Below are 26,653 nucleotides of genomic sequence, written 5' to 3'. Positions count from 1 at the left end.
TAAATCTCAAGCTTTTCTCTTATATGAGTGAATTTCAAAATAGGTATTTTAATTTCCTATTTTATTATAAAATGTTGTTACACTCTAGAATATCCTGACGCTATGGAAATCTCTCGCTGCGGGAAGCCTAACTGAACCCAAGCCGAGCTCCCCACAGGATGCTCCCAGCCACTGACTACGGAGGCCGGCAGTAGTGGAAGCTCGTTTCTAAGGGATGCAGGCTCACCCAGGGGGCAGGTTTGGCCCCAGAGCGCCCCATCAGGGGAAACGTCCTTAAAACCACACTCCAAGCTCAGACTCTTCCTACCTGACTTTTCCTTTCCTTCCTTCTCCCTCTTCTTTTAAAGACGCCAGACTTGCATGGAAGTGTGTAGATTCTCCCTGCTTGCTCATGCTTCCTCTCCCTTCTTTTTTATAAGCACTCCCTCACTGCCCCCACCCGCAAGAAATCTCTTGCTCATCTAATCCCATGCTGGCATCTGCTTCTGGGAGGACTCAAACGAACACAATAAAGCTTTTTCTAATTACTCCTATCTTTCCCTATTGACATTCCAATGCTTGCCCCAAACCAGGGAGGCAGGGTCTATTCCCTCCTCCCTTCTTCCTAATAGCTGAGAACCACCATTACAGAACCTTGGCTCGGTTACTTAGCTAAATACTGATTAACAAATATTTTACGGACATAAAGTCTATGGTATGACTATTACAGGAGCCCATGTGTACACAACTAAAAGTCCATTTGTGTTTATCAGGAGCAAGTAATCAAGTTGTAGAGGAAGGAGTTAACAGAGAAAGAGTGGCTTCAATAATAATGTAAGCAGCACACTTTTAAGTGCTGCATCTATCTAATCTAAATTAATCCTATCTAATTTATTCTAACGTATCTGGACAGATTTTTAGTGCTCAAGGTCAGAAGAGAAGAAACCACTGTAGCCTTGTCATATTTTAAAATCTGTATCAACTAGATAATATAATATGAAGGATCATTGTGAGAAACAGCTAGAATATTGGTGAAGTGCCCATAAATTCGAAGGGATTGCCAACAGAGGTAACTTTTCCCCTGCTGCCGAAGGGTTTCATTTCTGGCGTTCTTCTGTATACTTAAGCATTAACCATCTATGTGAATACACCTCTCAACCATAGTGCAAAAGGGGCTCTTTTTCCAGCAAAAGGCTGGAAGGAGGGGGGACAGGAGAAGCAGAACAGAAACACTGTGAATTCCAATCATGTAGCTTGGAAAAAGCAATGTGATGCTAATCCTGCAATAGTAAATTTCTTCTTATCCCCTGAAACTGATGCTGACATTTCCATTTATTCATTCAGTTCCTTTAGACTCCCTGTCAAATCTCTTCTAGTTGCCAAGCAACAATAACAGCAGTTCTGTACATAAGCATTAGGCAATAACTATTGTCAATGTTTCTCCTTTCTTTGAAAGGAAATTTAATGACCCTTCCCTATGAGAAAATGATGACAAGAACCTGTCCATGGTGAAATCTGAAAGCCGTTTGTGTGGTTTATGTTTTTGCTGTTTGAATCCATGGACTGGGCTCAATTGATTTACACATCCCTACAAAATTATGAAATTGAGATTTGCCCCAAAGCTTGCATGATTTGGTCTTTAAAAACAACTGTGTATCATACACCTGAAACTAATATAACACTGTATGTTAACTATACTGTAATTAAACAAACAAACACACACAACAGCATATCATTAAAACTGTCCCACATCCTATGAAATGACTTCTCTGTTAAATGAAGTTAATATTTTACAGATGCTCTGATCCTGCTAAAATTTCTTTAATCAGATGCTTGGGTTTTTCTGACCATACTCCACCTCACATAAAGACTTGAACTATATTTCAGTACGTTGTAAAACACAGATCAAGATAGTTACAGGAAAAAAAATAAAATAAAATGGGACATCTGCCCACCTGTTGAGGACAGACTCTAGGACAACACAGTTTATCTCGGTCATCAGTAGAAATGACCCCTCTCTATCCTCATGGTAGACTAGAGGCTCTGCTCTCCTTTTCTATTCTTCCTTCTTCATTTTAATGACTATGATTATTGTTTACAACCCAATTTACCTCTAGAACTTTAGCAGCTCTAAAAGCTATTCACAATAAGTGGTACGGTTCAGCAAGGATATTCTAGAATATGCTAGTCCCCATTTCCATACCCTTCTGTTAGCCAGCCTTACTTATTTTTTGTGAGGCTCAGCAACAGCTATAAAATTCTTGTTTGAAAAAGTCAAGTCCAGTTTTATGTTCTTTTTTTCATTTGGGCTTTTTGTTTATTTTATTTTTTTCTAATCTCGGTTCCATGTAAATTTGTATTTTGAGTTCCAAACAAAAATGTTAACTAGAACTCCTTTTCCATTTTTTTAAGTTGCAAAATAAACAGATGAGCTCCCTCAGATCTTTTAGAGTTTACATGACTGAGAGCTCATAAAGCTCAATTTATTATTGTATTTGCTGACTCTGTTAGGTGGTATTATTACCATGTCCAATCTACAGATTAGGAAACTGAGGCCCGGAAAACTTAGGTGACTTGTTCCAGACTGCTTAGTTAGTAACTGGGGGGCCGATAATCTCTGTCTCTGTCTCCAAATTCCATGACCTTCCCTCACTGGAGATGACTTCCCAAGCATACACGGTTCCTTCGGGTTGCTTAGGGATCACTCTTTGCTGGAATTAGTTATCAGTCCATAACTGGACAGTCAGCAAATATTATTTTGTAACCCCATTTTATAAGCAAGGATCCCCTCTGCTTTCCATCACCAAATTGTATTGCTCAATGGCATTCTATTTAAACTGATTTAAAATAATGCATGAAAATATCTGACTAAAAATTTTATTTTGTTTGTGCCAGTTCTAATAATTTTCTTAGTTGGGAATGACATATAAAATTTTATAAATTAGCTTGACAATCTAGTGTTTTACGTGAGAAATAATATAATAGTCACTACTGAGACCCTATCCTTAATTCATCCATGAGTTTCTAGTACTGAACTTCTTTTATTATTATTTTTTCAGATTTTATTTCTTTCTTTGAGAGAGAAAAGAGATCACGCAAGCAGGAGGAGGGGCAGAGGGAGAGGGAGAAGCAGGCTCCCCACTGAGCAGGGAGCCCTAAGACTCCAGGCTCCATCCCAGGACCCTGAGATCATGACCTGAGCTGAAGGCAGCCGCTTAACTGACTGAGCCACCCAGGTGCTCTTCTAGTACTGAACTTCTTAAAAAATATGTCATTTAGAAAAGATTTGTAGGAAGTGAGTATGTCCAAAATATAAGGTCCCTGATTAGTGTAAAGATTTTATTCTGATATCTTTCCTAAACAAAGTGAGATGTGGGGATTCCCCCCCCCCTTTTTTTTTTTGGTACATCTGGATATGATTAGTTTTACTCACCACAGGACCTCATTTGTTATGGTGAAACCTTCCTAAGGCCACCTGTATTTGACAACCATCTTATAAAGATGCTGCCTTTTTTGCAGAACTACAAAGTAGTCAACCTATGTAACCCTACTTTCTGCTTTAAGAAGCAATTTAAAACTCGCTCTATTTAATAGCAAAGAGTACTAACATGACAATTCCATTAACCTATATTTCGGTTTTCAAGAAGGCTTGAGATTTTGCAAAATATTGTGAATGGGAAATGTAGTCTCTAAAGAACTTAACTATTCAAGTAGGCATGTTCATTCATTCATTATCCACTCATTTATCCAATTGTATTTGGGGGTCAACTATGTGTCAAAGCCAAGAACATGAAGATAAGAGAGGTCCAATGGGGAGCATGGGGAGAAGACAATCACAATCTTAATAATGGTTCTGGTGCAGAAAGCAGACGCTCAAAGGAGAACAGGAGGGCAAGAGAATTCAGGTGAGGCAGGAGGAAAGACAAGGGAGGTATTCCTCTGAAAGAGCTCCTGAAAGGGAGGTGAATGTGGACCAGGTTCCTGAGGAGGACACCTCCCGTATAGAGGAAAGGGCGTTTCCCTTGCAGAGGCAAGAACATTCAAGGTCAGGATGGTGACATTGAAGGGGGCCTGTGGGGGAAGTGGCAATAAATAAGACGTAAAGGAAGACAGGGTCAGATCTCAGAGGACGTATGTCACACTAAGGAGACTGAATTTTGAGTCCAACGATACTTCCAGTTTAAATCCTTATAGTTATAACCCACTAATATAAAGATATTTTAAAATAAAACAGCCACAGAGTGTTAATTGTAAATTTCAGTTGCCTTGGATATTAAACCTTAAGTTGTTAGTTTCTCCTTTGGACTAAAAGCTGCCCGAGGACAGAAATGATTTCCTCACTAAAGCACCCACTCCTTTTCGATTCATCCAACAGTGGATCCACTAGAGGTAACTGATGAACTCACTTCATCACAAGGCTTTGTTAAGTATTCATTTCCCACAGTGCTCGGCTAGGTATTTACAAGAATTCTGCACAGATCTGTTCTCAGGTCTCTAAAAGCTTGTAATTGATAATTTAAAACATAACAGTTGTGATTATTCTTAATTTTCAGAACTAAAATGTCATTGCTCATGTGACAGATTGAGAAACAAACTAATCATAAAAAGGCCATAAAAGCTAATAACGAAAGGAAATAAATGTACTAAAATAAATCAATGTAAAATTATAAATGATCTGAATTTTCAGTTGTTTATTATGATTTACTTTATTGAGTTGAGAAATCTATTAACCTTTTGATATAGGAAGATGGAATATACTAATTGAGTTAGAGGAGCTCTACTTTCATTGTCAAGCAGATTGATAATATTTACAACTTAAGCATCACCCTCGTTCAGAATAATGCCAGCACTTTGATAAGTTATTGAAGTGCAATGGCAAAAACACCATCTACTGTTAATATTCATGTGCACGTGTGACAGCGATCATGACAGTGGATGAATATGGCGCCTAAGCCAATGGGGAGCATTCACACTGAACCTCCGTGGTCTGGGCGCTGACAGATCAGCCTCCTTCCCCTTACTGGCTGGATGCCACCTCTGTTTTGAATAAGACACTCTTTCTGAGCCTACCATATTGGTCTGTCCAACTAGCCATGCTCTGCAAAGAATCAATTACTATGGCTCTGATTCTTTAAGTGCTTTTCCTTCCCATAACCCAACTTTAGGAGCTGTCCAATCCATCCATCAACAGACACTTGGAAAGGGGCCGATCTTTGGCCAGCACTGTGGTGCCAGACTCAACTGCTCAAACCGGAAACAGTCTCACCTAAGAATGTGACCAGGAGTCAGAAAGAATGTGAAGCCTTGATGTAAAAAGGGCACATCCTTCTGCTCTTCTTTGCTTAATGCTCAATAAGTAAAAACAACTTTGTATGAAAATGATATATGCAATACATTACAGAATACAATGATGAACAACTGTGCATCAATTTCTGTGATAACACTTAAGACTCCAGATAAATTGTACGTTGTGGAAAATGGTTTTGGCCACATTCTCAGAGACCCGGGGTCACAGGTTCGCTCTTCTGTGCCCTGGGGGTACTTTGGTGGAAAACTCTGGGATGCAGAAATGCAATGGAAAGAGGCCAGGCTTTAGAACCAGACACAGCTGAGTTTGAATCCCTGCTCCTCCACGTTTCCTGAGAGTCTGACTTTAACCAAGTCACTGGACCTTAAGCCTCCCTGTCCTCAGAAGGTTATTTAATATGAAGATCTGTAAAATAGGTACCACAGTAGTTGATGGAACCAGGGTGAGCTCTAAAAAAATATCACACAAGTCATGCTCCTGCTTAAAAGCTTTCAGCAGCGACTTTTGCCCTTTGAGTAAAGCCTGACATGGCTCTATCTCAGATTCTAAACCTTTTGGGACACAGACCCTCTTTGGCAGTCTGGTGAAGCCTACGAGGTTTTTCTTAGATGTTTCAAATACAATACCTATGATTATAAAGGAAACCACCATTCATATTGAAATAAAGTTGAAATAAAAAAACTTTATGCTACTCTATTAACTTCAAATCATGCGATGTAGCAGCAGTTCCAGTAACTACAGTAATTCTGAAGCAGTGATGAACAAACAACATTTCAGGAGATCTGTAACAAATGTAATTTCATTTGAAGGTATCTGTGACTTCTAGTTGTGCAAGTCACAGCTACTCCTGCTGCAACTGTGGGTTTTTCCTCTGCCTGTATTCATGATCGAAGGAGATGCTAAATTTCATCCCAATGCAAGTGAAGATGAAAATGTATTTTTTTTTCATGCAAGTTCGTGGAACCCTGGATCCTACCCACGGAGCCTGTGCAGGTCCGGGAACACAGGTGAAGAGCCAATTTTCTACCGACACTGGCTCCTGCCATGCTCATTAATCTCATCTCCCCTTACTATCCCTCTGCCCACTACACCCTGGCAACACTGACCACCTGATCTCCAAACACATTAAATTACCACCCCAGAGCTTTTGCTTTTCTATCTGGAATGCTCTGCCCTTGGATCTTTGCATGGTGTTTCTTTCCTGTTGTCTTCATCTCAGCTCAAGTGTCACCTCCTCTGAGAGGGCTGCCCTGACCAACCCCATCTAAAGTAGCCCCTCCCCGAGCCACCCTTATTGTACCACTATCTGAAATGATTGCCTGTATTTATATGGTCTCAATATGGACTCTCCACTTCCCTCCCTAAAAAGCAAGCTCCATGCGAGCAGGAACCTCACTACACACTCAGCGCCATAATCCCAGCATCTAGAACAGCGTTTGGCACAAAGGAGGAGTCCAATACATCTTTGACAAATGAAAGAAAAAAAGTGGGGACTCCACAAATGTTACTTCTCCCATCCTTCACTCTGTGCTTTAGGTACTGGGAGGATACAAAGACATGAAAGACTTGGCGCCGAGGTGGCGCAGTCGTTAAGCGGCTGCCTTCGGCTCAGGGCATGATCCTGGTGTTCTGGCATTGAGCCCCACATCGAGCTCCTCTGCTAGGAGCCTGCTTCTTCCTCTCCCACTCCCCCTGCTTGTGTTCCCTCTCTCGCTGGCTGTCTCTATCTCTGTCAAATAAATTTTAAAAATCTTAAAAAAAAAAAAAAAAAGACATGAAAGACAAACTCCTGCCCTCAAGTAGTTTCCAACTGAGTGGAGGTGGGAGGTGGCCCTGCGGAAGGTGGAGAGGCCTTCCCACTCTGCTGTACAACTACAGACAAATCTCTCGTGGGCCTCAGTCTGCATGGTGCCAGATAAATGGCTTGGACAAATTTATCTCCATGGTCTCATATGGTCTATGGTTTATGTTTATGACCATTAGGAGCTATCTGTGCAAGGCAGTATATATAAGAAGTGAGAGGTTTTGAAACCCCAAGGGGAGGGAACTTCACAGAGGAGAACAAGTCTTGGAAGGGCTTTGAAGTGTAGTCAAGGGCGCCTGGATGGCGCAGTCGTTAAGCGTCTGCCTTTGGCTCAGGGCGTGATCCCGGTGCTCTGGGATCAAGCCCCACAACAGGCTCCTCCGCTAGGAGGCTGCTTCTTCCTCTCCCACTGCCCCTGCTTGTGTTCCCTCTCTTGCTGGCTGGCTGTCTCTCTCTGTCAAATAAATAAATAAAATCTTTAAAAAAAAAAAAAAAGAAGTGTAATCAGCCCCCAACAAATAATGAGAAGGGGGAATTTTCAGAGTCATGAACTCTCCGTGTTGAAAGAAACATTACAGGTTATCCAGCACAACCACTAGGTAATGCTGTGGACATCTCTATATGAGGCCATTTCTGGAGGTGTAACATAATACCCTTAGCCCTCAGATGTAATCCAGCATGGTGGTTAAGAGTATGAGCTGTAGAATGGCTCTGCCTGGGTTCAAATTCCAGCTCTGGAGCTTATTAGTTATGTGAACGTAGGCTAATTATTTAACTTTTCAGTGCCTCAGTTCTCCCCTCTGTAAAATGAGAATAACAACACTATTAACTTCACGGGTTATGGTCAAGATTAAGTGAGAAAATGAATATAATATGCTTAACACACATTCAGCAAATGCTCCTTATAATTCTTTCTGTTGAGTGGTTTTCTAGTGTGTCAAACTTACTATGTATCCCCCGAAACCATTTTCTCCTTCTTCCATTGTAACTGAATTTTTACTAGCTAGAGACTATCCAGTTTGGAGTTTCTACAGCCAGTATATAACTATATCATACCTTTTCCTTGACATTCACATGTGTATTGAGTTCAGCCATCTTGCTTCTAGTGGAATAAGCCCTATAAAGAAGGAAAAAAAGATTAAAGTTTTAAAATTGATTTCTCACTGTACTTTCATGCTCTCTCCCAACATAGTAAACAATTTCATTCAGCCATAATCATAAATACCATTTTAGAATGTAAAAATACTTTCAAGCTAAGCATTTGTTTTAGATGGTTCTAAAGGCATGTTATGATAACTCTAGAAGACAATGTAAAATCTTTTATTCATACTGTATTGACATGAAAAATGGCAAAGACAGATGGGTGTGCACCCAAACTTTGTTTCTTACTAAGTAAAAGAAAGGTGGTCAAAAACAGAGGAGGAAAAGCGTACCTATTTTAACAGAGCATTGTCATCCCAATCCTTGCCGTCCCAAAGCTTTTATTCGCCTCTAGTTAATATAACTTTTAATGAGTCTTTCCTGAATATACATTACTATACCAAAGCTCTCGAGGAAGAAACAGAAGAAATTATTCCAGATTTAAACGTAAGAAACACTGTACATAACAGTTTTTAAACCGTTTTTTTCACTTATCAACATATGAACATCCTTCCAGATCAATGCATATATATTCCTTTACCATAATTTTGATGACTATAAATTCATGATCTCTATCAAATGGAGTCTTAAAATTGCCCATAATCTTTCTGTTTCCCTAAATTCTTTAGGTTTTCTATCACTGGTGTCCAATCTTCTTTGTGAAGTGACCCACTCAGGGAAGATCTGTATTCTTAATAAGAAGTGGTGGTGTTTTCTTTCTTCTCATCTGGTCTAAATCTTTCACCATTATTATGGAAGATAGAACTTAAGTCTTTAATAGTTTCAATCTCTTTTTGAAATAGAGCATAAATGACTTAAATGGGCAAACAGATTGGTTCGGAAATTAGCAGCAGGATAGGCCAAGATATCGATATATTCCCTATTTGCATGTTTAACGCTTTTTGTCAATCAAGAACCACTGAAACTCTGTCTTATATTCTCTTTGACTCATGCTACAGTGAGTGTATCTAGAGTTGATACATTTCAGGGATAACCTGCAATAATTCTCTGATTTCTCCTCACCATTTTCTTCTAAACCTAGGTCTTAAATAAAACATAAATTCAGATCCATTATCTTTTGTTGATTAAGAATGAAAGCTTGGCAATATGTAATCTTAACTCTATTACCACTCAAATAGGAAATTCACATAGATACATTATTATATATTATCAGATATTATAAACAGTAAGATTTCATTTTCATAAGCTTCTAAATGATAATGCCACTTACACATGCGTTTGGGCACGCTAGCAGGAGAGACTGAGAATTCGATCCCCAGTAAGACAGCTCATTCCCATATGCTCAGCAAAGAGTGTCCGTGCCATTGAATACAGCTATTTAATCCCATTTAAATAACTGTCCCAAATGGCAAATTTTATATCCTCTGACTTGGCATATGGGAGAAAGCTAATAACACTAGCTGGGAGGGGGGCACCTGGGTTGCACAGTCAGTTAAACAACCCATTCTTGGGTCTCGGCTCAGGTTGTGATCTCAGGGTCATGAGATTGAGTCCCGAGTCTGGCTCCAAGCTCAGCGGGGAGTCTGCCTGAGATTCTCTCTCCTTCTCCTTCTGCCCACCCCCCCCCCCCGCACTCTCTCTCTCAAATAAATAAATAAATCTAAAAAAAAAAAAAAAAACATACTAGCTGGCAAATAATACCTGAATTTCATTCTCATTTATTGCTAGTAACTCCTGAGAGTTACTAGTAAAAGAGAACAGGATTATTTTCTGATGGTTGATTTTCTTACTCAAATGGAAGTTTTGGCATGTAAACACACACTGTGTACACACATGGATTTTTCTGTGTGTGACAGTGTGTTGTGTGTGTGTGTGTGTTTGTGTGAGAGAGAGAGAGAGAGAGGAAACAAGGATGGGGGAGGGGCGGATACGGGTTATACCTACGGAACTATGAAGGATCAAGGGTGACAGCTCGATTTAGTGCTATTTGTTAGGATAGTCTGTGAGCCACAACTCCTTTCATTAGACTAGATTAGCTAAATCTTTTGGACACATCTAATCTTGCTGTTATAGATGTGTGAAATCTGATAGAAGAAGCATTTTGTTTTTGTTTTGCTTTGATGTCTAGGATTTGGGTGTGAAGCATTTTCTAAGGCTGGAGTGTTATAATTCACAGAGGAATCAGGGAAGAATTCCACTGAGGACAGAAAATCTCTGAGATCTGAGGCAGTGGCAGCACTGAATGGTGAGCTATATTTGTAGATGAAAAATAGACACATATATATGTACCTTTCTTTTACTTCATATAGGTATTTATATATATTTCCTTGGCAATTCCCTTTCTCTTTGACCTCAAAGTCTAACTCAAGAAGACTCTTCTTTGGTAGTGGTGCCAGTGGATTATTACAACATTGTGTGCGTGTGTGTGTGTGTGTGTGTGTGTGTAAGGAGAAGCTGGCTCCGAGGGTGGAATGGGGCTATTACAAGTTTCTCAGATGGAAAGATAAGACAAAGACAATCGTAGGGGCTGTTCCTTGCCCCTCTTACTCCCTTAGTCCTTTCCCCCCTGTGTGCAGCGCTGCGTCTACAGGCTCCACCTTCCAGGTGAATTCCAATGTTTTCTCCACATCAAGGCTTTCTGCTGGCTGGCGTATAACAGAAAGATGGGGGAATCAGCTGTAGTTCCAGTTATGGAAACTAGAAGGATTTTAATCTAAACAGAACATAAATTTGGTTTGCCTTAAAGAATTAAGAGCTTAAATAGCTAGGTAGTCAAAGGTGTGCCAAAGGTCCTTGTTAAATGTCCACACCCTCAGTTTGACACCAGTCACTCTGGATTATTCCAAAGCATACCTCACAGTGCCATGACATCATATGCTCTTTACCCTTCCTAAGCTGACTTCCTCTCCTCTATGAAAATGAAATTGTGCTGTGCCTCTATTCTTTTGGGATTCTGTTTTCTGCTATGAACATCATGTGGACAGTCAGATCAATTTGATCTGAATCTTAATTGTTTAACTTATTTTTTTATTTTATTTATTTGTCAGAGAGAGCACATGTGGGAGGAGCAGCAGGAAGAGGGAGAAGCAGGCTCCCTGCTGTCCAAGGAGCCCGATGTGGAACTTGATCCTAGGACCCTGGGATCACGACCTGAGCTGAAGGCAGATGCTTAACCGACTGAGCCACCCAGGCGTCCCTTAATTGTTTAACTTAAGATTGTTAAAGAACTTTTCCCCCAGGACGCATATTGTCACCTCCTCCAAAATAATAAGCCCAGAGTTGGGCAACTTAGAGTTTCAGACTCCTTAGCTAATCTGAGAGGCCTCTAATGCCGTGAGTGGCAGGTGTTTGGGACCAACAGACCTCCTTATTTCCCTCGAATCACACTTGATCACCACGCGTGGTAGTTTATCAGTATGAGACAGGACTGAAGCCCATATCCTAACATACCTTGATCAAAAGAGCTTTAAATCCACAAGAAAAGCACAGGGATCTCTGACTTCCTGGCAAAGCATCTGGTTTCTAATTCCTACTATCACTTAAGAGTGTTCTCAGAACTGACCAGTTACTGAAGCCCAATTATTCAAATCCATAAATATGTGTTCCATGTCTATCAATCAATCAATATAAAATTAAAATAACCAGAAATTCTGATATCTATGTAATGTTTCAACATCTTAGGTATTGCTTGAAATTTTCCTTAAAATTGTACTTTAGCGGGGCGCCTGGGTGGCACAGCAGTTAAGCGTCTGCCTTAGGCTCAGGGTGTGATCCCGGCGTTATGGGATCGGGCCCCACATCAGGCTCCTCTGCTATGAGCCTGCTGCTTCCTCTCCCACTCCCCCTGCTTGTGTCCCCTCTCTCGCTGGCTGTCTCTATCTCTGTCAAATAAATAAATAAAATCTTTAAAACAAAATTGTACTTTAGCTTTCAAAAATAACATTACAAACATACATAGATATCATCTAAGTTTTACATATATCCTGGAGAAAAATAAAGATCAAGAAAATTGTTGACTGAAATTTTATTTATGAAATAACAGATTAATCTCTTACTTCGTTCTCTCTCTATATATATTCCATAGTCAAAAATTTATTAGGAAAAGATATCAATCCCAAAGAAAAGAATTTCACAATTTATCACCAATATATCATCTATACACTTCCCTGGCGCAAAATTACTAATCCACAAATATGGCTACCGCTAGTCACTTCATATGCAAAGCTGTATCAAACAGAACTACTCATTATGCAAAGATCTTACTTAATATACATTAATGCCAGTCAGAATATCTATTGGTTTATAACAAAGATAAATATTCTTTATGAAAAGTAAAACTGAATAGCATAAATTCTGGCAAATATGTTTCAGCATTTCTAATTAACACAAGTCAGCGAAATTCAATATATATGCCAATCAACTACCAAACTCTGAGTTTAAAAAATATATGTGTTTCTAATTCTTACGCAATCATATACATCATAAAAAGTGAAAACAAGGTATTGAAATGCCAAATTGCTTTCTGACTCTGTTTTACTGTGTAGACAATAATGAAGTTTCACTTTTGTTTCTCTGAAACCTACCTCTGCTTTTAGATTCACTTTCTAGTTCTCAGGCACTACATCACTTTTCTTTTCTTTCTTTTTTTTTTAATTATGTTATGTTAGTCATGTTATGTTACGTTATGTTATGTTTTTGAGGTAGTGTTCCATGATTCATTGTTTGCGTATAACACCCAGTGCTCCTTGCAATACGTGCCCTCCTTAATACCCATCACCAGGCTAAACCACCCCCCCTTCCCTCTGAAACCCCCAGTGTGTTTTCCAGAGTCCGTAGTCTCTCATATTCATCTCCCCCTCTGATTCCCCCCCCTTCATTTTTCCCTTCCTTCTCCTAATGTCACTTTTCTTGAAATGGATTCAGGGAACCAGACGTAATACATAAGAAAAATTTTAAAATAATGATATTAGCAATTTTTTCAAGGTCATTTACGCAAAGTTCTCCCATGATTTATAAAAGCATAAAGATCATAATGCATAATTGGAGCTGTTAATAGAGTATTCCATAAATTATCATAATGTAGCTGAAGGAGATAGGTAAGTGGCGGACACCTAACAATAAAGTGCAGAGAGGGAAAATGAGCAAGTTGGTAGAAGATGGGGATCAACTTGACTTTCTGGTTGATCATCAGAATCAACTGGGGAGCTTTCAGAAATAGAGAGGTCTGGAACCCAATGCCAATTGAGGCCTGAGAAAAGCAACTCCCCAGGTCATTTTCATGCAAAGCCAGATTTGAATGTGGCTGGGCTGAACCGGAATGTGCCGGGACTGTAAAATAGATCCTAGATTTCAGAGACTTAACAACGAAAAAGGAATGTAAACTGTCTCAATATTTTTCAGATCTGAAATGATAATATTTGACATATTGGGTTACATAAAATACAACTAAAATTAATTTCCCCCATTTCTTTTTACTTTTTTAAAGGTGACTACTAGAAAATTTTAAATGGCCTATGTGGCTTACACTGTGTTCTTATTGGTAAGTGCTGTCCTGGAGTAGCTGCTCTTAGTTTGATTCCCAGAAGGGCAGTATCACCGGCACCTAGGAACTTGTTGGAAATGACAATTTTCTGCCCCTCGCTAGACAGACTGAAGCCTCAGCTCTGGGCTAGAAGGAGTTCAGCAGTCAGCATTTTGCTGGCCCCCCACGGCATTCAGACGCACACAGCTGAGTGGTTCTCTTAAGCTTTGAGAACCACTACTCCCAAGTCCCCATCCCGGGAATATTAAGAAAGGGCCTCTTCCTTGATCTCAAACAATACACACAACACACAGATTCTCACAGAGGCCTAGATAGATAAATGGGGGCCCAATTTCCCACAGATTACATTCAAGAATAATCTTTCCACTAACATATTATTAGTAATAATTAACGCATTTACGGAGCACGTATAATGCCAGGCACTCTGTTAAATGTTCAACAAACATTTTTTTTCAGTTAACCCTCCCCCTATAAAGTAGAATTATGATTACCCCCATTTTATACATCTGAATGCTGAGGCACAGAAATTCAGTAATTAAGCCAGGGTCGCCCAGTAAGTAGCAGGCCCAGGATTCAAACCCGGCAGTCTGACTCTGGAGCCCACAGCCATTGTGCTTACGGCACCTCAAAACCATCATAAACAAGTCATGGGGCTCACTGTGTATGAACTGCAGTAAGAATTGCAGGGAGAATGGAACCCACTGCAGGCACTGGCTTCTCCAGCAGCACAGGCAGGTGACGTAGGCCTTGTACCTATGCAGGGCATACACACTGCAGAGCAAAACCACTACACTCACACAGGAACGGACAGGAATATACTTGTTATAAAGAGATGGCTGTTTTCCTGCAGCTTCCTACCTCAGATGAGTGTAGAAAGCTGCATTTATCTGGCCCTGAGCCAACAAAGTGTTTCCTTGGCTCTTCAATGCTGCCCAGGGGCTCCATGACATTCCAGGGCCTGAGGTTTAACTGCTTCTTCTTTCTAAATTAAAGTAATTAAAGTGTCCATGTATCTGACTTTGGTACAGCCTAGACAGTGCTGTGATCACGTAGGTGGCTCCTGAGACATTTTCTCACCGCTGTCTCAGAGAGGAAGAATCAGGACTGATCTTGTGGGTAGGTAGTCAATTACTCAATGTGCTTGGCGGAAGCAGCAAAAAGCCTCAGTCAAAACAGAGTGTCCAACAGTCTCCCAGAGTGCCAGTTCCTAACCTGTATAAATTAAGTGACCTCTGCATTTTTACTCGGTTTATCTCTGGAAGAAGGTATAACACAAGAGATTAATTTATTTCCTTCTCTACTGCCATCAATTGGTCCTTAGCAGAGAGCACTGCTCTGAGAGAATGAGAAACAGGTCAGGTAAATTTTGAATAGATCTGTCTATGTGGGGCATCACATCCTAATGGATATCTGAAGAAACGCTCTAGATCGTCACTGTGTAGCATGAGGGCCTGAGGTCTCCAGCTACAGAACAAGATGCTGGAATTGCAGGGGAAGAAAAATAATTTTATCTATATCCTTCTGAGTTCTTACCTGACACCCCTTTGTAATAAAAGACAGATTAACAAGAGAAAAACAAACAGAAGTTTATTAACGTGTGTACCTCATGTATACACAGGAGACACCCAGGGAAAAGTGAGGAGGCTCCCTAGGTGGCTTAGAATTCAGAATTAAATACCATCCTAACAGGGAAAGGGGAGGAGGGGCGTAGGCCTCTCAGGGGAGAGCAAATGATTTTTGGGAGAGATGAGAGGTACACTAGTTCGTGACAAAGTGTGTCTGAGTGTGGTGTCGACTTCTAGGCTCCTCTCCTATGAGAGGAGTCAACAGTCCTGCCTGGTTGACAAAATTGCCCAAGGGGAGTTCAGATACAGCCTATCCCTGCATTTGCTGTTTTTCAAGTGCCTACAGCTCACAAAAATCAATAGGTCAAAGGGCATAGTTTCACAGCAAGTCCTGAACTCCTACAGTCATCTTTTGGGGCGGCATATTCTCTACCCTCCAGAGTATAACCTCCGTGGTCCTTTTCAGCTCTCAGGACTATAAGTGTGGAAGGGCCCTGGGAGGGATGGGAACATTCGACAGCAAAGGCAGCAGAAAGTTGAAAATTCACCTTAAAAAAATAAAAGGTGTAGGTGCTGTCTACACTATTTCCCTGTAAAGATCATCTTTAAACTGGTCAGGGACTAACTGTCCAGTCCCCCAAGCACAACCGGGGGTACGTGCATGCCAGCTGAGCAGGGAAACAGTGTTCCTTCTATAAAACTGGGACTTCATCTAAATTGAGCATTACGCAGGATTTCTGTTGCTCGCCTTTCCCATTGCCTAATCCTGCTCTTCTGTTTTGTGCCCTCTTCCCTTTCCTTCAGTCCTTTGCTGTTCCTTATCTGGTGTTGTAATTACTGAGGTCTCTTCTATTCCAAGTGCTTTAGCTCTTTCTTCTGTGGTTTAATTCCCACAGTTTAATAAAAGTTCTTGTGCAGTGCCTTGTTCCTCAGAGGAAAGCTGCTTTAATTATTAGGAATGAGGACACATAAACAATGAAACAGAGAATGGTGATTGAAATATGAATTTCATATAAAGATACTTACCTAGACCTTTTTGTTTAATTTGGAGGGGAAAAAAACCCCTCAAGGTTGCATTTTTATTCAAAGACACTTCAATGTACTAAACTCACTGTTAGAACAACTTCGCTGAAAAAGCATTTTAAGGGCAAATGTCAGAAAAAATTTCACATTTAAAAGCCCAGGCTCTGCCTCTTTTGAAAGGCAGGGTTAGCCTTTGGTTTAGAAATGTCGCTGCCTACGAAGTTCTTTGTGGGGAGAAGAAAGAAAGTTGAATGTTTTATTTAAACAGGTCATTAACAGTCAATACTTATTTGAAAAGGCCTGCTTCCAGAGGCAGATAAAAGCTTCCAATCACTTACAATATCACTTGAGCGCATCTAGGGCAAGATGTGCTGATGCAAGTTGCAGACCTCTACGGGAGAACGTCTGCACTCAATGGCCGGCGTTGGCGTAGGAGGCCGAGTCCGCGGGACTGTCCTCCCTCGTGCGTGCTGCACGCAGAGCCGGCAGAGAGCTCAAAGCACATTCTATGGCAGGCCCAGCTTTGAATTTTCCATTTTAGTACTGGCAAATGCGTATGAATGAAGATTAACCATTTTGCATAGAGCGCCAAACCACCTCCTCACGGCAGCAGAATGCAATGGAAGCAAAAGAGCAGAGGGCAACTAAAATCAATGCGGCACATCTCAGGCTCTCCAAGCACATGGGGTGGGCGTGTGGCAGGCTTTATTAGCATTCAGCTGTGGCATGATTTTTCTATTTAATGTGAAATTATTTCATTTCATAGGTCTCTGACGGCTTGAGAACATAAATAAATGCCTTTTTCTAAAAGTGACCCGATGCTGGCTCCCGGAAGGCTCTGCTTCTGATCGCCGGGCTTTCAAGCAAACATGTGTTTCCATAGAGATGTGGGTGACCTGGGCCCAGTGCAAGTACCCACTTGTACCAGCCGTTCAATTATGTTTCAAGATGCAATGATGTCAGCTCAAGTCTTTAAAACATGCCCATCCTCAGAGATGCCTTGGGAAAGGTGAAGTGACTGGAATTATGAGGTTCAGAAGAAATTCTACCCTCTCCAAGCATGCCATGATAGGCTCTCTTCCCGCAGATTACACCTGTTTGCCCGCCATCCCCCTACTGCCCCTTGAGCAAATCTCTGATCCTGGAGGGGTGTGGACAGAAAACTAAACACATTCTCCTTCACACACCTGAGCACCAATTGCCTTACACAGACTCCCCAAATGCTGAAAAAGAACCCGCTTTCCCTCTCTTCCCTTGCCCTCAGCTCTTCAGCTAGCGATGGGCAATTCCTACAGAGGGCAAGGCTTGTTCTTACTACGTGATAGACAGTCACTAAACACCTACAATGTGCCCGGCCCTATGGGGATGCCAGCAGTGGTTACAAAATAACACTTACTGAACTCTTACTGTGTATCCAGCACTGCACTAAGCACTTTCCGTGTATTAACTCATTTAATCCTTGTAAATAATTCTCTGGAGTATGCGCTTTCCTCATTTTATAGAAAAAGAAATGGAAGCACAGAGAGTAGGCTACTTACTCAAGTCACACCGCTAGTAAGTGCCTGAGCTAAGCTCTCAACTTGGACCTCCTGAATCCTTCTATCACGGGATGGAGACAGACATGTACACAAAAACACAGACGAAGGCCAGACGAGGAGGTGGAGAAGGAAATCAGAGTGTGGACTCAGGAAATCAGAGTTGGAACGGAGCTGGCTCGAGGTTCTGGGCAGAGCAGCACCAGGGCTGCTTGCAAGTCTCATCGCAGAGACCAGGCATGGCAGAGGGCTCGAGGCGGGCTTGCAGTCAGTGGGGGCTGTATGCTTTTTAAAAACTTTTTATAGCAACTTTATAAAGAAAACACTGATATTCACCTCCAAAGAAAACATGCATTGTGGTTGTTCAACATAACTCTGGACTGGCAAAGAGAAATCCTAACTAAACTTGGCAAAGAAAAGCTACACGTTTGAAGCCAGCTCGGGGGAAGCTGGCTCATTTGTCGTGGAATAAACACCTGGTAAAGGAACCATCCTCTTTTCAGAGCCGAGTCTGGTTTCAAAAACCTCTGTTCCAAGAAGCTCAATATTCCTAATTCATGAAGTCTGAACTCTTTTGGTAAACATTTAATGATTTTCTCAAAGTAGCAGAGAAAGGTTTTTCCTACTTCCTTGAAATGGCACTGGCCGAGTAAAGACAGTTTAAGATGACTGCCTCACATGCACTGGCCTTGGGTGGGAAGGGAATACCAGGAAACTGAGGCAGCACCCCAATACCCAGCAAGAGAGAACGCACCAGCAACGAGCCCCTCTAACACATTGACACCCACCCACTCCACTCCCCACCCCCCTGCCACAATTACTGTTCCTCCTAAGGCTTTCCGACAAAATCAACCTCACCTTACTTTTTAAGGCTTCCTGGTATGTTCCAAATCAGGGCTCCCAGTGCAAGGCCCGAGCTTCTGGCTTTCTCAGCAGGCAGATAAGCCCTGTTTTCCAACTGGCCACCTTTATCGACATGCTTTTACCATGACCAATAAGTCATCTCAATAGTGACGCAGGTGGAATCAGAAACCGGGGTAGGTGGCAGGATCCTGGGTGTGGTCGAGTAACAGGCAGTAGGCTGGTGGCCTCAGCCACCTGAGGCTCAGAGGGACTCACCTCCTGAGAAATGGCTTGTTAACTGGCCAGTGCTTTTGCCTTCAGGCCCCTATGAGTGAATGCCCGGTTCTTCATTCTTCCTATCTTAGGGAAGGCAGCACAGCTATTAAGACCGAACCTGCAACCTTTACACTGACTGCCTCAGAGGCTAAGGGACAGTACAGGCTGGGCCTCTAGTCATCATTCCAAAGGTCAGTTTCTGGGTATGGTCATCCGCTAAAGGCTTCTAATCTTCCCGTGACACTAGTGCAGGCATATCAATCAATTAGCAAACATTCCTGGCACTGCACCCTGAGGCTTGCTCTCTCCCCTCCCCCTTCCAAAACCTGTTCCTGGTTGTAGATAGACCTAACTGGAAGCATCTGTTGGCTAATTCTGCACTAAATGAATTGTGTACTACCGTGTCCGTGGGTATATACATTTTACGAAGGGTCAGGCTCTCACCCAGAGGAATGAAATTCTCATGGTGAACATTCAGTCTTTACCAGTGAAAAACGAATGTGAGGCTTACGGGGGTGGGGATAACCACTGGTGGGGGTGGGGATAATGACTGGAGGGGGTGGGGGGATGGTGGGCAGAATGGAGAAGGCTTTCCTACCTGTCATGCCTGTTCTACCTGGAGGAAAGTTAGTCCTGTATATAACTCTGTTTGCTGGTTTGATTTTTTAAAAAACTAGTATGTGAAACTAGTATGTGAATTCGACATGTTTTTAGAAAGGTGCTATTTCTCCTTAGGGTCAGGCCTGTCTTGGTTCCCGCCATCAGAGTCCATGTCAGTCACCACCCACAGGCAAAGTCACCCAAGGAGCCCCCCAGCCAGCCCTGTGGTAGAGTGGTAGAGGCGTGTGCATGAATTTAAAAGGTGCTTCTATCAGGGGCGCCTGGGTGGCGCAGTCGTTAAGCGTCTGCCTTCGGCTCAGGGCGTGATCCCGGCGTTCTGGGATTAAGCCCCAAATCAGGCTCCTCTGCTGGGAGCCTGCTTCTTCCTCTCCCACTCCCCCTGCTTGTGTTCCCTCTCTCGCTGGCTGTCTCTCTCTCTCTCAAATAAATAAATAAATAAAATCTTTAAAAAATAAAAAAATAAAATAAAAAGGTGCTTCTATCAACATCCACAGCATCTTGGGCCTGCCTATTTTCTGCTATTCGGATTCTTATAGTCTTTTTTTTTTTTAAAGATTTTATTTATTTATTTGACAGAGAGAGAGAGACAGCCAGCGAGAGAGGGAACACAAGCAGGGGGAGTGGGAGAGGAAGAAGCAGGCTCTCAACGGAGCAGGGAGCCCTATACGGGGCTCGATCCCAGGACCCTGGGATCACGCTCTGAGCCGAAGGCAGACGCTTAACGACTGAGCCACCCAGGTACCCCATATTCTTATATTCTTGACACAGAAAATAAATAATTATCATTTACCAAGTTGGAATCCCAATTCTGCCTCTTACTAGTTTTGGGATTTGGGCAGACTACCCCACCTCTCTATGGCTCTATTTCCTCATCAGTAAAGTGAGGATGATAATAATAATAATGAGCTCATTGGATGGTAATGAGGATGACATGAGTTCATGTTCCTAAAAGTGATTAAAACAGTGCTTGGCACACAGTAGGAGTTATAAAATAAATATAAATAGAGAAATCAACTCACTAGATTCCTCTATAGCCTGTGTGGTTGCTTTCCATAATCCTCATTTTACAGGTGAAAACTGAGCCTAGCATCCAGCTGGTCATGCAGCTAGCCAGTGATGGGGCTGGCCCTCGAGACGCAACCTTCTGACCACAAACTGTCCTTATAGGGCTACGTGCTCCCCTCCCCTGGACAGTGCCATCTTATGGGAGGACTAGGGCAAATCCAGGGAGGCATGGATGGCAGGCTAAGGCCCGAATGCAGCATTGCCAAGAGGGATATAAACTCACGGAGCTCTGACTATGCCCACAGGGTCATTTGTTTTTCATATGCTTTTTCACGAAGAACTCTTCCCCGCAGAATGGCCTGGAAACCCAGGCCAGGTCATAGTCTCCAGCCGTGTGGCTAACCAGACGTGATCGGCGCAAGTGACCAAATTCATAGCTAAGGTACTTGTCTTCAGAGGACAATAAGCAGTTACAATACAGAGAGAGCAAAGTTCAAATGAAGTCGTAGAGCTAATTAGAGAACAACTTAAAAATTACTAAATCTCCTTTCATACATTCTGATTTCAGGTAACTGTATTAAGATGGATAAAAGAGAGAGAATGACTATGATTTTAATGCCCTTGAGTTTATTCTAATGCAATCACAGATAATAAAAACTCACTCTGACCATTTTATATGCTAAAAATTCTACAGGTCATACTTACCATCTTAGTAAACTTTCTTTCAATTTCTAATTGTAATAAAAAATAGAAATTTGTCACCTGAAATATGCTATGATGGGAAAATTAATAAAGACTTTTAAAAAGCACTTCAAATATACAAGATATTAATAAATTTAATGAATTAGAAAAATAATTCCTTTCCTTTCGTCTGTCTCTGATAAATTCCACTTCTCCTTTCTCTTTTCCAAAGTACCTAGCAGAGTGTCTTGGACAATTAAATGTTCAGTAAAAATGTGGAAAAAGAGGAATAAATGTCCTCTCGTTTTATTTTCCCTTTCTTGGTTGCAATGAGCCTTTAATAATTCATTCCCTGGTGTTCAACATCTAGGACTGGGTTATCACTTTAAATGCCACCATTAATTTTTTTTTTTAAAGATTTTATTTATTTATTTGACAGAGACAGCCAGCGAGAGAGGGAACACAAGCAGGGGGAGTGGGAGAGGAAGAAGCAGGCTCCCAGTGGAGGAGCCTGATGTGGGGCTCGATCCCAGAACGCCGGGAGCATGCCCTGAGCCAAAGGCAGATGCTCAACGACTGTGCCACTCAGGCACCCCTAAACGCCACCATTAAAACCAATATTGTCAAATGCTGTTCCAGCCGCGTCACTTTACACACCCTCCATCCACTCCCTATCATCCTCCCCCCGTAACTCTAACACTGCAGTATTTTGGTCATTCTCACGGTCAAGGTCTAATCATGAGCACTGAAGCCCTCCACATCTTCCCATACAGAACCCCAGGTGTCCCATCTCTTTACCCAGGTAACTTCCCCAATGTCTTCTACTTATTTTATTTTTTCCTCATGCAAAGCCTTGTGTTCAGGGTAACCAGGTCACTAGACTAACCCTCTAGTTCGTTCCTCTCCATCAAAACCTATCTGCCCAAAAGAGAAGGGCTAAAATTGTACGCTTTCTATGGAATATGAGAAAACAAAAATTAAATGCTAAACACACTTAGTCACTAACCCTACCACTTATATACCCCTATTAACTCTACCCACAGATACGGATGTTTATTGCTGGGTACACCCATACGTATGCTGTGGGCTCTTTGTGAGCCCTTTCATGGCCTGCCTGCTTACTCCTTTAGTTTACAGCTTGAAAGGCCGGGGAGCACACACCTCACCCTCTCTCCTTTGCGTTGAACTCCAGCCTGCCCTGTGGCTCAACTCACACTGGGGGTAGTTCAGAAAGTACTGAATGCTTACGGTGGTCTATAGGACTCAGCAATATGTAGTTTAATCTCTTCCAAATCATTTTTCTAAAGATTGAATCAAAACTGGTTTTTGTACAGTAGTTCATATATTGTACAGGCCTCTCAAATAAATATAATACCGTATATTATTTCCCTTTGGAAGACTTTCTGTTAGTCATCCAATCTACCTTAAAGCGATTTTCAGGTGTAAATGTATTAGGTTTTGATCACTTGTTTGATGAAAAAGATCCATCTCTCATGGCCTCGATTCCACTTACACCCATTCTTGGCAGATGGATAGAGACAAGCAATCAGGGTGGTTTGATTTTTTTACTAATGCTAAAAATGTCATTATCCAGCCAGAGAACATGTCCTTTGAGGGTGCTCCCCATGGGCTGGACACTGCATGTAGAGGGTCATCTGCAACTGTGTGTCCCTGTGGGAAATGATACTCAATGCCTCTTCTCGAGGGGTGGATATTGTGGGGCATTGGTTGGGGGTGTGTCAGAACCAAGAGAAATAAGAATGCCAGTAATGGAATCTTAAATCATTCTGAAATGTCTACAATCACGTTTATAGAAGGCGCTTCTAGAAGGGCAAGAAGGTTATAGTTTAGGAGGGTTTATTAGACAGGGCTTCTGAGGGGAGGGGCTCTTTTATGTTACTTTAAGGAAGTGCTGGCAATGATTGGAATGGCATTTCAGGTTAAGAGGAAAAGAAAAACTGAAACCTCTCTGGCAGAACCTGTAAGTCAAATGTGAGGCCGGGAAGAAAGCCTGCCTCCAGAGTGCACAGAAGTCAATTGATAATATTTATTGGGGGTCCACTATGTATCTTGGATAGATGCAAAGTGTTCAGCTTATTATAATGCAGTATAATTTTAAGATTGCCTCTGAACAGAGATAAGATTAGCAGGCAGTGAGCAATTAGATGACATCAGAAAGCAGTTTGTGAAAGGTGTTACATGGTAAGGTTTCAATTATATACTTGTCCTGTTCGTAATGCAGCAAAGAGATAACGTCCTTGTTTTGCCTTCCTTTCAGCAAATGGGAGAGATCCTTCTCATCCCCACCCCACCCCAGTTCTCTGACCCATTCCCCTGTCATTTTTGGTTATGGGTTCTGAAACTAAACCCAATTTTCTCTATTATTTTTGATATGCTGAATTGAAAATGTGACCTTTTTTTTTTTTAACCATTTCAACTTGATGCAACTTGATTCTTTGTCCTTTTAGTTTTGTAAAAATACACACTTTAATCTGACTAATATTAAATATATGCTCCAAAATAAAATAAAATAAAAGCTATGCAGCTGAGTTTCATTTCACTCCAGGAAAGCAACTCATAAATTACCTTAAAGATTTCATTTGGTTCTATTTTTACCTGGTTTTGCACCCAACAGTTAATATTATGTAACTTACCAAACTCAGTCTTGAAAAAGAGATAACCAGACACTGAAAAAACACTGTTTGTTTTACTAAGTGGTTCTTTTAAAAATATGAGTAAGTATTAAAGAGGGAAAATGTCTTTGAAAATTAATCTACTTAAAAAAAATCTATTTCTGAATGGCTGCCAGCCAGACTTCAGTTGGTTTCATTTTTCATTTCAAGCGTTCTAACAATATATGACTAGACAGAATGAGACCACTCTAGATAACCTCATGGAAAACACAGGGGAAGGACTGAGGAAAGAATACAAAGACTACCTAGCATTCACAGCTTTAGTTTACTTTTTAAAAAAATCCTGAAGCTATGCTGTATGATGGGAAAAAATAAATTGATCTGTGACAAAGCATTCTCCTTCTTTAAACCTCTGAATAATCCACCAGCCTCTTGCTTTACACAGACTTCTCATGTCTGATAACACTGCCATGCCTTTAGCAAGAGCTATCATATGCTAAGCTTGCTCATTCATTCATTCATTCATTCAGTGAATGAATGAACACTTAGTGAGCACCTCCTTTTGCCAGGCACTGTCCTAGGTGCTGGGGAAGATAACAGCAAACAAAACAGAAACTCCTCAAGCACCGTGTTGGGTTTTATCCCTTTATGTCTATTTTACCAAATTTTCACAATGCTCCTGCAAGGTAAGTATCACTGTCTTCGTTTCATCGAGAAGGGAACTAGGCATAGAGAAGTTCAGACCAAGGTCCCAGAGCCAGTCAATAGCAAGGCAGGGACTCGAATCTCTGAAACTGATCCCCAAGCATGTGCTTATTCCGCTAGGTTGCCGCCATTGTTTTGGTTCAATGCACACAAAGGAAGCTGTTTAAAAACTACTTAATGCATTCACTCCAGTTGGGAAATCTTAGTATTCACAAGAATGGAAATCAGAAATGTAAAGCTGGCTTGGCAGAAAAGCCAAATGGGATAGAAAAATTATCAATGGGAAGAACAATGTTTTTTCACTGTTTTAAATTTTGTTCTCCACTTCCCAGTGAGGACGAATCACAGTGGGATACACTTCGCCAAACCATTTTTCGTCTTCCTGCTCACCCTTTCCTCTACCTGCTATCTCCTTGTATTCCCCTTCCCTTCTTCCTGTTACCTCTTATGTCTTTATTATTATTTTAAAAAATTTTTAAATTTCCAATTGAAGTGGAGTTGACATGGAATATTAACATCTGGTGTCTTTAAGTGGAAGATGCTGTCTTAGGAGTAATGTGTCTCCTGGCACAGGATTTGTTCAAGCATAGGCTGGATGACCACTTCGTGGGATGCTGGAGAGAGGACTTACTTATAATTCAGGAAAATGGAGGACCTCTGAGTCCCTTGAAACTCCAGGATTCCAAAAGGGGAGACAGGTAGTTTTGTAATCTTTCCTCAGTCTTTCCTCTAAGTTTCCCACGAAGTTTCTCATTCTGCCTTTGTCACATGTTGTCTAAAAGCTTGAAATGAACCAAGTTAGGTCTAGCTGAGACTTGCTAGGCATACTCCCAGAACTGAAATATTTCCTTTAGGTTTTTTGTGCCCAGGAATCTGTGATGGTCGTGGAAAGAGCCTGCTTGTGGGCAAGATACGAAATGCTTCCAAATATATAGCTTTGTTGGAAAATAATTTGTGACTTACCACTGAGGCAAAATCTAAAGAAAATTGTCACCAGCAAGGCACAAATACCTTCCGCGTAACTTAGATTTTTTGTTTGATTTGGGTTCATAACTCAATCTGACTCCCATGAAACGCATCTCCAGGTCTCAATTTACGTGCAAGCTGGGAGAGCTTCAACACTCCACGTCCATCCCTCACTACTTGTTTCACAGAGAGAGGTCTAGTAATTGCCCACTCTTCTGGAATCTGGAGTTAGAAGAGACTGAGGTCTCCTGTCTTCCTGACCTGCAAGTGAGCCTCCTTTCCAACACCGTCATTAAGTGGCCATCCAGTGTCTGCTCAGACAAATTCCATGACACAGGTTCTGTGCCTCTTAACATAGCTGCTTCTGCATGAGACCAGTTGTGAGTAAATTCTTAGGTAAAACTGAGTCAACCGCCTTCCTGTAATTTCCCATGCACTGTTCCTAGCTATGCCTTCAAATAGTCCATAAATCTGACCACTCTTCCCCACGTGTCACATTTGTCCTACGTGTGCTTTCTTTATTCTAGGACAGAATCATTCACAGAATCACAGGATGTTAGATTTGGTAAGGACTTCACAAATCTCTAAGTTATTTTATAGACAAACATTTTGTATTGTCAGAACTTTAGAACCTTATTTTTGAGAGTGCATTCATTCCTCATGTGACATAGTATTGTGTGTTTTCACCCTGGTATATATGATATCTATACCATATATTATGTTATGTTATGTTATGTTATGTTATGTTATGTTATGTTATGTTATGTTATATCATATCATATTATGTACCAACATATTAAATACCGATATGTTGGTATATATTCATTCCATGATTTTATTCTTATTAATGCAACCTAATATTGCATTTTATTGACAATCACATCACACTGTACATTGGTCATAATGAGCCTATATTAATGATACCCCCAAGACTTCTTCATTCAATCCATTAGTAAGTCCCATTTCCCCAATCTTTACTTTTACAGTTGATATTTTTGGAAGCTTAAGTGTATGAGGCTATATTTACTTCAAATTAATTTTGTCTTGTTAATATGGCCAATTTTTC

At 41.2% G+C, this 26,653-nt stretch overlaps 1 protein-coding gene across 8 annotated transcripts in view; it reads right to left on the bottom strand.

Moving 5' to 3' along the window:
* Positions 1–26,653, bottom strand: part of SPATS2L (spermatogenesis associated serine rich 2 like) — a 160,516-nt gene that overhangs the window by 72,362 nt on the left and 61,501 nt on the right. For 5 of the 8 annotated variants that reach the window (XM_057303784.1, XM_026492237.4, XM_048213962.2 and 2 more), the window contains exon 3: positions 8,148–8,208. In XM_057303784.1, coding sequence (XP_057159767.1) covers positions 8,148–8,186 — 39 coding nt within the window. In that variant the 5' untranslated portion in view covers positions 8,187–8,208. The other 3 variants (XM_044381312.3, XM_057303785.1, XM_044381311.3) reach the window with 3 other exon arrangements.

Source organism: Ursus arctos, unplaced genomic scaffold (genome assembly GCF_023065955.2).
Source record: "Ursus arctos isolate Adak ecotype North America unplaced genomic scaffold, UrsArc2.0 scaffold_1, whole genome shotgun sequence".
NCBI classification, from domain to species: domain Eukaryota; kingdom Metazoa; phylum Chordata; class Mammalia; order Carnivora; family Ursidae; genus Ursus; species Ursus arctos.
This window is presented reverse-complemented; position numbering and strand designations above follow the sequence as displayed.